General features: G+C 41.4%; 1 protein-coding gene across 1 annotated transcript in view; it reads right to left on the reverse strand.

Annotated features, from left to right (window-relative positions):
• Positions 1-590: 590 nt before the first annotated feature.
• Positions 591-15758, reverse strand: part of LOC311520162 (putative ATP-dependent RNA helicase DDX60) — a 69422-nt gene continuing 54254 nt past the window's right edge. Inside the window, exons 30-35 of the mRNA XM_084627432.1 lie at positions 12916-13037; positions 11112-11259; positions 6017-6159; positions 4785-4936; positions 954-1016; positions 591-866 (exon numbers count right to left, since the gene is read on the reverse strand). Of these exons, the coding sequence (XP_084483558.1) occupies positions 776-866; positions 954-1016; positions 4785-4936; positions 6017-6159; positions 11112-11259; positions 12916-13037 (719 nt within the window). The 3' untranslated portion in view covers positions 591-775. The remainder of the gene's footprint in view (positions 867-953; positions 1017-4784; positions 4937-6016; positions 6160-11111; positions 11260-12915; positions 13038-15758) is intronic.

Below are 15758 nucleotides of genomic sequence, written 5' to 3' on the forward strand. Positions count from 1 at the left end.
CTATTTGCATATGTGGGTGTAGATATGGGCAAAGTCTACCTGCTGACACGTAGCACAAGCCTGTGTGAACAATTTGCTACTAGCTTTTGTGCTGCCTACTTAAGATAACTTTGCAGATGTCATGCAGGATCTTTTTGGAGAATAGAAATGCTCCAGCATTGTCAAAGGGTTGTCTCTACAAGGTCATAGGTCAGGTAAGGAGGATAAATCAGGTAAGTGTGAAGTCGGTATGCATAAATTAAAGGCCAGGCCAATTGACGCTTGTGTGAGAGCATCCTCACAGCAGTTTAACATGGTTTATTAGTGTACAATGACTTACATGTCCCCTGTAGACATCGGTTAATGACAGAGAGTGAGCTACAAGTAGCTGTCCCTAGAAACTTCCAAGTGTATATAGACACTTCAAAAAACGCTGGTTAAAACGAATTTTAATTTGAAAAATGATACAATTGTCTAGTTACATCCTTTTTTACAAAACCACTAAAGGTTCAATCTTAAGCTTAAGACATCTGTTTTAAATTAATCCTCGCAAGTATAGTACAAGTTTTAAAAATCATTTATATTTATAATTAAAAGAAAATGAACCTATGCCTTACTGACTAAAACCCAATATATCTATTGTAATTTTATTCCAAGTGTGTTTGAGAATGAAGAGTGATCATCCTCTACTCACTTAGCTTAAATTAGCTGCTAAAACTATTTTTTGTCCAGGTCTTCCGTCCAGAAGATTGTTACTGTCATTTCTTCATGCTTTACAGAGTATGTGATGCTCAGACTACAGTTTTTCACAGTAGCTTTCACTCAGTTGTTGAAATGCAAGTACAACATTGTCATTTGGATCATCACAAAGTTCACCTAAGGATGTTCTGTTTCAAAAAAAACAAAAAAGTGTTAAAATTGCTTAAAAGATATACATTAAAATTCTATTTTGTCAGTACATATGTATATCATACCCGATTGCTTTAATAAGAAGTGAAAAATCTTTGAGTAGATTGTAAGCATCTCCTTCATTTAACCTAGTAAAGGGGAAAAAAAATCTCAAATTATTTTAAATGGTTATTAAAAGGAAACTTGTTACTACTCTATAACTCCTCTCTCATTGCTCTCAACTGGTAGGCAAAGTCCAGAGTAAACAGACAGCCCTTACACAAGGCCACAAAGATCAATAAGTCTAACTTTAGCAGATTAATAGGAAATTAATTTCAAAATTGAGCTCATAATTCAGGCAAAACAAAGTTGCTGTATAGAGAGTAAGATTATACATATTTACATAATCATGCGTAACCTATTAAAGTATTCAAAAGATTAGAAAAGAGTAAAAACACATCTGGGGAAATATTTAATGCATTTGTTAATTTTATTGGATAGAAAACCGCTATTGGAACTGCATGCAAAAGCAAAGCTATCTAAACTGTAATAGAAAGTGGAACAGTCAGCATGGATTCACCAAGGGCAAGTCATGCCTGACTAATCTAATTGCCTTCTATGACGAGATAACTGGCTCTGTGGATGAGGGGAAAGCAGTGGATGTGTTGTTCCTTGACTTTAGCAAAGGTTTTGACACGGTCTCCCACAGTATTCTTGCCAGCAAGTTAAAGAAGTATGGGCTGGATGAATGGACTATAAGGTGGATAGAAAGCTGGCTAAATTGTCGGGCTCAACGGGTAGTGATCAATGGCTCCATGTCTAGTTGGCAGTGGGTATCAAGTGGAGTGCCCCAAGGATCAGTCCTTGGGCCAGTTTTGTTCAATATCTTCATGATATCTTCAATGATCTGGAGGATGGTGTAGATTGCACCCTCAGCAAGTTTGCAGATGACACTAAACTGGGAGGAGAGGTAGATACGCTGGAGGATAGAGATAGGATACAGAGGGCCCTAGACAAATTAGAGGATTGGGCCAAAAGAAATATGATGAGGTTCAACAAGGACAAGTGCAGAGTCCTACACTTACGGAAGAATCCCATGCACCGCTACAGACTAGGGACCGAATGGCTTGGCAGCAGTTCTGCAGAAAAGGACCTAGGGGTTACAGTGGACAAGAAGCTGGATATGAGTCAACAGTGTGCCCTTGTTGCCAAGAAGGCCAATGGCATTTTGGGATGTATATGTAGGGGCATTGCCAGGAGAGCGAGGGACGTGATCGTTCCCCTCTATTCGACATTGGTGAGGCCTCATCTGGAGTACTGTGTGCAGTTTTGGGCCCCACACTCCAGTTTTTCCACATCCTTTTTGTAAAGAGTCCAGCAGAGGGCAACAAAAATTATTAGGGGACTGGAACACATGACTTATGAGGAGAGGCTGAGGGAACTGGGATTGTTTAGTCTGCAGAAGAGAAGAAAGAGGGGGGATTTGATAGCTGCTTTCAACTACTTGAGAGGGGGTTCCAAAGAGGATGGATCTAGACTGTTCTCAGTGGTAGCTGATGACAGAACAAGGAGTAATGGTCTCAAGTTGCAGTGGGGGAGGTTTAGACTGGATATTAGGAAAAACTTTTTCACTAGGAGGGTGGTGAAACACTGGAATGTGTTACCTAAGGAGGTGGTGGAATCTCCTTCCTTAGATATTTTTAAGGTCAGGCTTGACAAAGCCCTGGCTGGGATGTTTTAGTTTGGGATTGGTCCTGCTTTGAGCAGGAGGTTGGACTAGATGACCGCCTGAGGTCCCTTCCAACCCTGATATTCTATGATTCAGACCAATATATTGTCTACATTAGGAGTAAGAAGAGATCAAAGACTAGCTGTTTTGTCTATAGGCAAATAAACTGAATTCTGCAGATTGGCCCTCAGGTTATTAGTGCAATATTCCTTGCAGTGGGCTGGAAGTTTTGCATCAGCTTCAGGTAAATTAACATTTGTGATGTTTCAGTACACTCTTTGTTGATATAAACTCAACTATTTGTATTGCCCCATATTTCTGTTTTCACTGTGTTTCAGAATTTTGTATAGAAAACATTGTGAGCACTACTATAAACAATGTACTAAGCATTTGTCAAACATTTGAAGATGAATGATCGCTAAGGAGCTAGCAATCAAAAGACAGACAAGTATACACAGGTTGGGGGAAAACAGGAAATGTTTGTACAAGTTAACTAGATTCACAATAGGCAGCAGGGGAGAAATAAGCCTATCAGAGCAATTTAGGACTTGTCGACATGGTAAATTAGTGTGTGTGGCAAGTCAGGGTGTGAATCTACAGTATGCTAGCTTGCTGTGCAGTCAAGTCCCATGTTGACCATAGTACAGTGCTCTAAAAGTTCCATAGTATGCTGTAGCAGGGCCCACATGGGTGGTTACTGCATGGCAAGCTCGTGTGCTGTAGATTCACACCTTGGCTTAACAACACATTAACTCTGTGTAGACCTTAAATATGGAGAAGGGAGATGAGCTTAGAATAGTACTATATCTAAGGGGCTGCATGACAGAGTATGGAAGTGACTGAACAAGAAGCTGAGAACAAGGCAGAGAATGGATTGGGCAGGAGGCTTTGCAAAGCTTGACCAAAGAGGATAAGTTGAGAGAGGTAAACCAAACTTTGAAGGCAATGACAAGAAACTTAAATGTGATAAAAGAGCAGAGGGAGCCAGTGGAGGGATTCAAAAATATTCATAGGCAAGTAATCCGCTCAAATTCACAGGCAAGGAAGATGAGTTTAGCAAATGTGTGTTGAATGCACTGATGTGGGCTCATAGGCTGTGTGTGTTTGGTAGGCCAGAAAGAAGAGTGTAGCAGTAGCAAAAGAAGAAAAGAGAGGGCCTAAAAGAGATTTGGCTCTGGGCAGCGGAGTTGAAAACAATGACCAGAAAGATCACAATGTGCATGGTGTGACGCAGGGTCAGCTCCAGCATTTTTGCCACCCCAAACGGCAAAAAAAAAAAAAAAAAAAAAACAACCTTGCCGCTCGCTGAACACGGAGGCGGAATAATGGTGCGGCTGCCAAAGTGCTGCCAGCAACTGAAGAAGAGTCGTGTTCCCGTCGCCGAATTGCCGCTGAGCGCGAAATGCGCTGTGACGGAGTGGCTGCTGAATTCCCGCCACCACCGAGGGCGGATTGCCGCCCCAGAGCCCGATGTCCTGCCACCCCTTTACATTTGCCACCCCAGGCACCTGCTTGGTTCTCTGGTGCCTGGAGCTGGCCCTGGTGTGACAGCTCCTGGAGACCAGTTAAATTGACGTAAGCAATGCAGTGTCTACGCTGATTAAGTTGACGTAGCAGGCAAGTTACATCAGTGGGAGGAACGCTCTAGTAGAGAAACTGACATTAAGTCCCCGTAAGCTGCCTTACATCAACATAACTCTGTAGTGTATACCAGGCCTAGTTGTCAGGGGAAGCTGGAAATCTTAGCAGTCGGAGAGGAGATGGAGATAGTAGGAGCGTTTGATGCTTGGGACACAGTGGGAGGTGGTGTGCATTTGTAGGCTAAGTGCATTAGCCACAACGATTGGAATTGAAGTTGTGATCATGAGTTGACATTTAAATTGCCATTTTTAGGTTTTACTACTACTTGCTACTTAAATGAAGAGGCCTGTTCACGCTTCTGACATTGTATGTAGCCTCAGCAAGTCACACTGTTCACACTTGGAAGTTTGTAACTATAAATACCAGAAACTTAATATTTTAATAAGGAAAAATTCTATGCTAGTGGATAATCATGACAAGGGAGGGATCCTGTCCTATATTTTGTGGCTATGCAATTGCAGGTAGTTAACTTATATCCCATGTTCAAAAGATATTCAGCCATTACAACTTTGCAGCAAAGTATTCAAATTAAACAAGAAGTCCATACCAGTTATCTCTTGTCAGTGCAATCAAGGAACCATGTTTAAAGAAGTCAAGGGCATAAGCATTCAGTGGCATTCTTCTTCCTTGATTATCATATTTCTCCAACCAACACAGAGGAGCATTTCTGACATTAACACCAATTGTACGCAAGACAGCCTGAGAAAATACAATTGTTTTTCAAATGTTTGTGTTTATGATACTTTTGGTGTGTTACTAATTATTGTATGCACTCTAGGATTTTAGACCTATTGCTAAAAGGAGTTGCATGTCTATAATCTATGCCACTCTGAAAATTTAGGATCATGTTGTCTGTGGGTTGATATAGCAGACCCTTTGCACTTGCAGAGGGTCAATTTTCATTTTCTATGTTGAAGTAGCTGGAGTTTTGGCCTGTAATTGATAAGTGGTCTGAGCTCTATAGATTGCAACAAAGGCCCCGTGGTGTTGCAGTAGCTTACAGAGCAGCATGACTCTGGGCTGCCCTAGACTGCTCTCTCAACATTCAGCATTTTCTTATCCATTCTCTTATTATACATTCTCTTATCCATGAGATGTTTCTGAATTTGGGGTGGCTATTGACCCACATACAGAGAATGTGTTCAGATCTGTTTGAAATGGGCTGAATATGAACTCCAAACTCAAACACCTTAAAACATGGAACTGTTTGGTGGTGGACTTGTATTTCCTGCTCCCAATTTCAGGAGTGTTAGGAGGTTGGGATTTATTTAGTCTATTATAGAAATAGGGGTCCTGCTGTAACCTGGGGATGGTCCTTGCACTGGGCTGCACCCTAAAGGGAGACAGCTTGCACTTCCTGTATGTTGGGGTTGGGTAGGGTTGCTGTGACAGTAGACCTAACTTACACCATGACTGCTATAGCCTATACGCTTCATAGCTTATGTAAGAACACCCCCAGCTCATGCCTTTTTCCCCACCCCCAACTTACTCTGTAATGCCCTCTTTACTCGAGGTCTTCACTAAGAGTCTTTATGGCTGCTTCATAATTGGTGCAAAGGGGCCATAGAGAAGTTAAGAATTACCCTCTCCCCCAGAATGAAATTCAGATGCAGAACATAACGACCATACTGCATCAGACCAAAGGTCCATCTAGCCCAGTATCCTGTCTTCCAACAGTGGCCAATGTCAGGTGCTTCAGAGGGAATGAACAGAACAGGTAATCATCAAGTGATCCATCCCCTTCTGATTTTGAGGCCCTCTCTACAAAAAATAACTTACTTCATTAACATTCTCAGCATCAAATAAATCCTGGTCAACGGTTCCAGACAGGCATGTGAACGGTGACACAGAAGCTATGCTTTTGGTGCTATTCATCAAATGAGATGTCAGTTCAGAGTTATCACATTCTTTATGTGTAAAATCTAATGAGAACAAGTTTTAAAATGTGAATGTAGTAAAATTTTCACAAGCTTAAGTGCCCTTTAATAATCAGTGCATTTGAAAAGCAGTTAATTTTTTTTCAGTTTTAATAGGTAATTTTAACTATCAAAATCTCAATTAGTTTGGAACTGTGTGTAAAGTATAAGTCTCCCTAATGCTTCAAAAATTAAACCTAAGATATCCTGGGTCTTGCTAAAACTGATTAAGACTTACCATATGATTGATTTTTTTTTAAACTAAAATTAACCACCTCAAATATCTTTTTTTTCCTGCTACCTTTAAAAGAAATTTTAAACTAGGATCAAAATAATAGTGCACACTAAACACACTGAAATAGTGAGAAAATGGGCTCATTGAAATATCTTTAAAGAGATATGATTATAGTTCCTATAGGGAAAAGGGAGCGCAAAGGAACAGCTTTTCCTGAGATGATTAAAAAGAAGCAACAATGAGGGGACTGGAGGAATGGAACCTGCAGAGGGTGGCACTGAGGAACTAATCCATGAGTGTGATCCTGTATTCCCTGCACATAAAAAATAATCCCTAATGTAAATGGGATTATATGAAAGAGGCTGTCTGATGAAGCCACAATTTTCTCTTGAGCATTTAGTTGCACACACAAACCAGTCGAAGCTTCAATTTCCTGGTTTGTGACACCACCCCCACTAATTTACAATTACTTGTACCACAAATAAATATTCACTAATTAATAAATCAGTATTTGGGTTTCTCCAACAGTGCAAAGCATTTCCTTAATTATTAAAATAAATAATTTCAATATTAACATGAAAAACACTGGTATTTCACATCATTCTTGCCGATAACCACCAATGCAGCACTTCATAACTGACAGGGCATGAACCACTTTGGAAGACTCAGTGGGTCGCACCCAGCTGCCTGAGAGCTGCAAAGTTCTATGGTTGTTAGGAATCAGCAGGAGCCTAGATGGAAAGGAAGGAGCAGCCCATCTGGAATTGTATGGTGGTTCCTGCTGCTGTCGCCATCTTCTCCCTGCTCTGCCTCTTACTGCCTGTGACCTTATTACGCTGGAAGTCTGTTGTGATCCTGCTATCCATCCAGAGGAGCATAGACCTGATGGTGGTGGTGAAGCCAGGCAGCCTTCCTCCAGCTCTAGTGGCTGCTTGTCATCCCTCTGCAGGAAGCTGTCTGCAGAACCAGGCAGTCATCACTTGATCAATGACATTTGGGTCACATTTTCAGCCTTATCTTTCCCATTATTAGGACTAGACCCTTTCTTTAAATGAAAGCTGAGATTCTGATGTCAACACACGACTGACAGCTGGGACCCAAGGGATGTGTGCGTTATCTATTTGCCTTAAACTTGCTCTGCCCAGAGCTGTGTTGGAATCCTGCGAAGGAGGCAAAGCTGAGGTGACAGTAGGAGCCTATCAGAGCATGTGATCCCATTTTGAACATTAGCACAGTGTATTGTGAGTGGCATCTCATTTGAACATCTCAGATAGGAAGAGTGGTTTGTAGGTGGAACCTGGGTGAGTGAGTTTTATTTTTTTGTCCCCAATTTGAGCGCTGCCCAGCAGTACCAGCTCCCTCCCCTTACAGTCTCTCACACCAAGACCACCAGTCCCCCTCACCTAGATGACTCTCCCAACTCAGAAACACCAGCCTCCTCTCCTCTCCCCATCCTTAAAAGCATCAGCACACTCTCCTAGAAGGCCCTCCCCCAAACCTTTTTTGATCTGCAATCCACAAAGCGGCAGAAAAAAAAAAACCCTACCCCGTGACCAAAATTATTCAATCCTTTTGTGACACTAACAGACTGGTCAACTTGGATATGACCCATAACAATTAAACAAGAGTCACTGAAATGTAACCAAGAAAATCTACTTGTATATCTACAGTTCAAAGATATGTCCCAGACCAGCAATCATGAACCCATTTATTTGTAGTAATAGAAATCAAGGGTAGATGCTAAGTGTATTTGTCTATGTTTACCTATATCTTAGAAGTTTAACAAATGTAATAAGATTAGCTTGTAGATGCTAATTTCCTTTCATGTCTTAATGGCCCTATATTATGTATGTGGATGATTCAGTTAAGCTCAAAATTAAAGATATAAGATACTACAGGAACTAATAATATTATTTACATTATTTTCAGTTTAATTATCTATGCTATAATGAACTGTCTTGATAGTTTGAATGGCTAATTGCCCTATGTTAATAAATGCAACTAGTCTACCTGTGTATACACAGGAAATAGAAGATTAGCTTCACAGCAACAATCTGCACTGCCTATAGGGGGGAAGGTCCTGCTGCGACAATTGCTGGCAAGAGGCTTATTAGCTTGTAGGGAACTATAAAGCAAGCTTTGGGACTGATCCTTTTTATCTCAGGTCTGCTTAAACTTTAATAGGGAGGGTCTAAGCCACAACACTGAGGTCTCTAGGTTTATTCTGGATTTAGCCTGGAATGCTCATGGAAGAATTTGAACAATCTCCACCTGGACTGCCTATTGCACTATAATGTTTTTAATTGATTCCAAAAAGACTTTTACAAATCAGCAGCCTCAGCATCTCTGCTATGAAACTAACATGAGGACTTTTCACATCTCTGCACATATACTGATCTCTTAACCACGGCAACACTTTTCCTTCTTCTTCTTTTTATTATTAAAACCTTTAGTTTTAATTACTGGCATCTGAGTGATTATTGGGTAAGATCTGAGACTTATATTAACCTGAGGATCTGCGTCCAGTCCTTTGGGTTTGATGAACCACACATATGGTGAATCAGATTTTCTATAACCTCTCACTAAATTAGACTGGGCTGTCTAGATGGGGGGGGGGGGGCAGAATGGGGCATCAAGGGCTGGATTGCTTAAAGGGGACTGTACTTGGCTTCTTGGTAACCAGTGTGGTATTACAGAAGCTGTTTTGTTATTGGCTTGTTGAATCTAACTATAGAATAAACCCCAACTTGGGGATTGTCTACCCTATTCTTTGCAGTCTGCCTGGAGTATAGCATCCTCAGTGTGGCCCATGTAGAAACCCGGTCACACCTTTGTACCCAAAATAGATCATGGGATATGATGGGCTGTAGGATGATTTTGTTGACCATTTTGTTTGTTATAGATCAAAAGAGGCTGAGAACCATTACACTAATGTGAAAAGGGATTAGACCTATGGAATGAATACAGTTTAATCTACAATTCATGTTCTGCCTCATCTAAAAAAAATATCTCCGCTTGTAGCCAATAGGGCTAGCTTAGTCTTTATTATATTCAGCTTTAATGCAAGGAACCTACAGGCCTGTATCCTGTAAGACATTAGCTTCAGCAAGTTAGCATAAGTATAATCGGCCTGTGACATTTGGCAGAGATAAATGGTCTGACAGTTACTCTTAGATATTGGGGAACTAAGGATAGCTTACGTAATGGTCGGAGTTGGAACTTAATGGTAAACGGCAACTGCAGGAACACCGCAAGAATTGGAAGTAATAACTGTACACCAGCTTAAGCAAGAAGTGACGGATTTGTTAATGAGCTAAATGACACTAATATGTATTAATATGTTAACTTCTAGAATAAGTACACCTCAATATTATGTGGGTGAGGAAGTTAGATTTGGGCATGGAAGGTTGAGTACTATCATGAATATTCATGATGGTGCTCAGGCCCTATAAGGGGGCAAACTACCATGTACAGTTAGCTTGGCTTCTCCATCACTGTTAGCTTTTTCCATCATTTGACCCTTCAGCCCTACCATCAATCTCGGCCATTGAGGAACCTGGACCATCTGACTCATTTGGCATGCCAGAGACAGGGCTGTACTTTGTCTCTTACCACCAGCTCCTCAAGGAACAGTGTAAGTATGCAAAACTAAGAGATTATGCAAAGAATGATACCACTGATATCCCCAATTCTGTATTACTCCTATCTTTCTATGTGGCGTGGAGATTTTCTGGCTTTATTCCTTAGTTTAATAAAGATCTCTAATGCTTTGCTTTGTTCTCAATGTGAGGGTCCTTGCCATACACCCTGAGGGTCCCTGCAAGATATTGAACTTATTTGTTTTAGTTCTGTGTAGCCTGATTCTTGGACCAGAACCTTCTGATTAACTGACAATTAATACTAATATTATTAACCTTTAAAAAGGGTCAGGCAACACCCTAAAATACTAAATATTTAGGGATGGGGGGGGATTATAAGGTATAATATCCATCCTTGTCAAACAAAGCAACATTTAATTAGTCCACCTAGCATCTTTCTTTCCAGGAAGCCATATGATAATATGCAGCCAGTCAAGCAATTTGACTAGATGAAAATCTAGGGCTCTGTAATCTTATGATGATGTCTTTTCATATTGCTTTCTGACTGCCGTAGATTGCTTATTGGCTTATGAGGAATTCAGTTGTTTTACTCCTGGTACAATGCTCATCTATAATGGGTTACCTATCTATTTATATTCTATGATTCTATTTCATTAGGATGATGTGAGGATTAATGTTTGTAGTACACCCTGAAAACCATTATTGTATCAAACATACCTCAGAAGTTCTGACTGGATTTTTGAGCTGACAGATAATTGCCTGTTTAGCTTTTTTCTGCACAAGACAAGGCAATTTAGGGGTTCTGGCACTTTTTTCCCTTTCATAAAGGAGTATCTTTGATTTTATTCTTATTCCCTGAATCCTGAAAGAATAGCAGCTAATCCATATGCCACATTCCTACACCCCATAACACCTCCAATATCTCAATATAATCTACAAACTACAGTACCTACTGTAGAATGAAAGAAGCAATGGAACTTATATCTCTGTATTAGGTTGGCTGAATTCACCAGCCTTTAGTGGCATAACATTTCATTCACCTAAGTCCCCATTATCAAAACTATCAGTCATTCACAATATAGCTTGTATCCACATTAATATGCATATGTGTTCCCAGTGCCTACCTATCTTTGATAAAGGAAGTTGGTATTCTTGTTTCATGTCAGCCAGCTTGGCAACTGTTAGAAGAAAACAACCAAAATTCTTCTCTATTTTGCAGTTGTATTCATGAACAGCAGCAGCAAACTCTTCTGGAAGATCTTCTAGAAACACCTGAAATAACATACAGCTTATTATCTTATTTAGGTAAACTATTTCTGTGTATCTGAGGTGCATTAGTCCTACCTTGATGCATACACACAACATTTGTGAAGATCACATGCACACACTGGAAAGACTATAGTGCCAAATACCTTAGCCCAAATCTTTAAAATGCCCAACTTTAGACACTTGGAGTTGGTCTACAATGAACAAAACTTAAAGCTGAATAGGGCTTTCACAAAACAATGTATGGAATTTCCAGAGCTTCTACTCACAGAGAGCTCAGCATATAATTCCACTTGACATGAGGGATTCATGCTGGTGCAGATGGAGGGGGGAGGGGAGTGGGGCAGTGACTGCACATAGCTCAAGAACCCACAAGGAATCCCTATGCCAGCCCTGCACATCTCAGTGCCTGACCTTCTACAGGCACCCTAGCAACATGAATGCTTCTGCTGCTTTGCTGCCACTGGTCACAGCTCTCCAATAACATCTCCTAAGAGGTTAGAAGCTATACACTGAAAATTAAAAATGTTCTTTTCCTGCTTAGATATTAAAAAGATGGCTAGAGGAGTAGCTCCACATACACTGGCTGTTCTCTGGCTCTGTCCTTTTAGCCCATCTCCAGCTGGTTTCATCCAAAATCACTTGAAGTCCCAAATACGTATTGTTTGGGTGGAAGAGCTACCAGTGACTACATTTAATGGAGGCTCCCCTCTTCTGCCCTCCCCCTGCCCTTCCCCTGTGCATAATCAATGTTACTGCCCATCTTATTACATTATCACACTTCTAAAAGGTTTGACCCTAAGTTTGGATCTAGGTGTACCAGGGGTGAAAGTAACTTAAAGGACTTACCGGTACTCCAGAGTCCTGAGCAGGGGGGCGTGGCCTCAACCAGAAGAGGTGTGGCCTTTAAAGGCCCCAGGGCTCCGGCTGCGACTGGGAGCCCCCGGGCCTTTAAATCACCAGAGCCCAGCCACAGCTACCCCAGGGGCTCCGGCAGCGGGGCTCAGGCAGCACTTTAAAGGGCCCAGGGCTCGGGCCACTGAAGGGAGCCCGGGGCCCTTTAAAGCGCCAGCCTGGGGAAGCTGGTCCGGTCCAGCACGGCATACTGGCTCTTGCTGGTACGCCGTACTGCGCCATACCAGCTTACTTTCACCTCTGAGGTGTGCCAAAGAAAAGGTTAAAATCTCTAGAGCCAACGCTCTTCTAGTCAATTTGTAAATTTCACTGATGCTAGTACTTTAGACTGGAGGTCAAAAGTAAAATGTGGGGAAAGAAAAGAGGAATTACTTTGATTTGGGGAAAGAGATACATGAACAGTCTTTGGAATTTTTAGTAAAGAACGATTTAATCAACACACTTAAAAGATAAAATACCAGCATGACAAGAACTGTGTAAGCAGCTGTGTCATCTCTGAAAGAATGCTTGGATAGTTTGATATTATTCACATAAACCAGGACCCACTGGTCCTTTCTTGGTTAATTACTACTGCTTTATAGTCCTTAGTAATTAGATCTTTCAAAAAGGAATTGTCTTTTCACTATATGTATGTACCCTCTGTAGAATAATGGATCACAATCCCTAATTGGAGCTTCTAAACATTATCACAATGCAAGTAATAAGTTAATTAAAAAATTGAAATAATAATAAATGTTTTTTCTTTACCTTTGACTGGCAAGATGTTCTTCTAAATTTTGTAGCACAGGCTGGTAGATATCGCCTTCCAAATAAATTTGCTAGCACTAACACTAGTTGTTCCATCACATCTTCAGAAAAAACAGTCGAGCCTATTTCAGACAGAAAGTACAATAAATATGCAAAATAAGAAAATTCTCTTTAACTTTTAAACAAACACTTCCAACTTGAATCTAGTCATTTTAAAAATTAATTCAATGTACAGTAGTTTCAGGGTCTATACATGTCTATGAGTTTCTCTACCAATTGTAGTAATTTTTACAGTCACTTTTTCTGTTTTTTAAAAAAAAATTTCTCTTCATGTTGCTGTGTGAAAGACCCACATAAATAACAAGGGAAACTGACCAACTCATTTACTGTTACATACAAAAAGCTACATTAAGCAGAACATTAAGGTTGCAAAGTACTCAAAAAATAGAAAAGGCTAGATTTAAAGTTGTCTGTGCACCCTTAATTCAGCCCCTTATATACTCATAGACTTTAAGGCCAGAAGGGACTATTATGATCATCTAGTCTGACCTCCTGCACATTGAAGGCCACAGAACCTCACCCACCCCCTCCTGTAATAGACCCATAACCTCAGGCTGAGTTACTGAAGTCCTCACATCATGATTTAAAGTCTTCAAATTACAGAGAATCCACCATTTACTCCAGCAAGTGACCCATGTCTTGTGCTGCAGAGGAAGGCAAACATTCACAAACATTCATTTATTTTCACAGACACCCATGAGATGCTGGGGTGGTATTATTCCTTTCTATGTACAGGGAGCTGAGGCAAAGAGAATATGGTCAAAAGTATTCACTAATGTGGGGTGCCCAGTTTGAGAAGACTAGGGCCAGTTTTCTCAGATTATTTAGCATTATATAGTATTTCATATATTCAAGCACAGCTCTCATTGACTTCATTTGGAGCTATGAGTGCTCAGCACATCTGCAACTCACACACCAGGATCTCATCTCAGGCATCCAGAAAATAAAGAACACACAAGTAGTGACTATCTGTGAAAAGTTTGGTTTAAGTGACTTGTCCACCATCATACAGGAACTCTATGCCAGAGTTAGGGATAGAATCCAACTCTCAATGGCAGTATTCAACTGCCTTAAGCATGAGACCATCCTTTCTCATGCTGCAGTTGTCTGCCTCATGCATTACACACCTTCAAACTTCTGCAATAAATGAAACGGGTCCTATAGATGACAATTTTTCACTAAACAACCCTGACACCTCCCCAGAGGACAGTCTATCCTGTGCATCAAATGAGGTATGCTTCCTGTGGATTTTTTTTTTAATGTGGTCATGTAATAAAAAAGTCTGTATCATGATGTAGGGGGGCCCAATTAAAGTTTCATGGGAAATTCTGGCATTTCTTAACTTCTGAGTGCTCGACTTTGCAACTTTAATAATGTTTTAAACATAGTTTATGTGCATATAATTTCCCAAGATTTTAAAAAGGCAAAGTGAAAAAACAGAATTTCTACATGTGGCTTAATACTGGCACCCCTCATGATTCACCAACACAGTAGGAGCCTTTAGATCCAACACACAGATCTCTGTCACTTGAGCTACCTGAATAACTGAGAGCAATAGTAGATTGCTATCCTCTCTGTGGACCAACACTGGAGGGGTATGACACACACACTTTGCCTGTGGGTTTCACAGAATTTGCTGACAGCAGAGGAATGGTGAGACTCGGGAATCTGGGGATCCATTGCAGGCTCTGGAAGGGAATGTGCTATACTGGACACAGGCTCTTCTACACTTTAACTCCCTTCTATTCTGTCCCCTCCAATCTGTCCCAGTCCTTTCTCTTTCCCAGTCCTGGCTCCTCATCCCAGTCCTATTCACCTCACGTAACCAATTCAGCCTCCCCTCCTCAGGCTTCTCATCCCAGTCCTGATCTCTCCCAAGTCAGTTTTAGATCTCCCCTGCTTCATTCCCTGTCCCAGTCACTCTCTGAGTCCCAGTCTTCTCCCCTTCTCCTAGCCCCCTTACCTAGCCAATACCATTTCTCTCCCTCCCCTTGTTCCTCATACAATGTGTGTCTCCCCACACTGACCTTGAATCACCCTGCTACCCACACTGGTTCCTTGTCCCAGTCTCTCATCCAATCTCATCCCCCACCTCCTCTCTGGTTCCTTGTCCCACTCTTAGCCCTCCCCAGCTCCTGACAGTCTCTTTTCCCAGCCAATGCCAGTTCTCGCTCTGCACCCCAGCTCCTCATCTGTCTCAACTCCCTTCACCACCACACTAGTGCCAGTTCCAGTCTCTTTGCACAACCACTCCCAGTCTCTCCCATCTGGCTTCCAGTTACAGTTTCCTTGTTCAGCCAGTCCTAGTCTTCCTGGCACTGCAACTTCCAGTCCTCCTTTTCCCTCAGCCTCCAGCACCAGCCTCTGCCCGGGCTCCTTATCCCAATCTACTCCCTCCCCCTCCAACCTCTAGTCTGGCTCTTATCTCTGCATTGAAATCAAGAAGCTTCTTCCTCCACACTGTCTGCACCAAGCACAAAAGAGACAATCTCCTTCCTCTCAGTTCAGACCTGGCACAGACTGCAGGAGCCCAGAGTTTCAATTGCAGGAAAAGTTCTGCTCAGCCCCCTGCAACCCTGGACTGGAGCATGCTCAGTGCAAACAGATTCTTCTGAGATTTTAGCTGTTAAGGTCTAGCACATTTCTACTGAGCATATGCAAACCACAATTTTTTAAAGCTTATACCATAGCCAAATTTGGAAACATTTTCATGAGACCACCAAAAGGCACATCCATGACATAAAGGCCACCCTCTGCCAAATTTCAAGTCCCTGCTCCAAAGC

Source organism: Lepidochelys olivacea (genome assembly GCF_965140295.1).
Source record: "Lepidochelys olivacea isolate rLepOli2 genome assembly, chromosome: 4".
NCBI lineage: Eukaryota > Metazoa > Chordata > Testudines > Cheloniidae > Lepidochelys > Lepidochelys olivacea.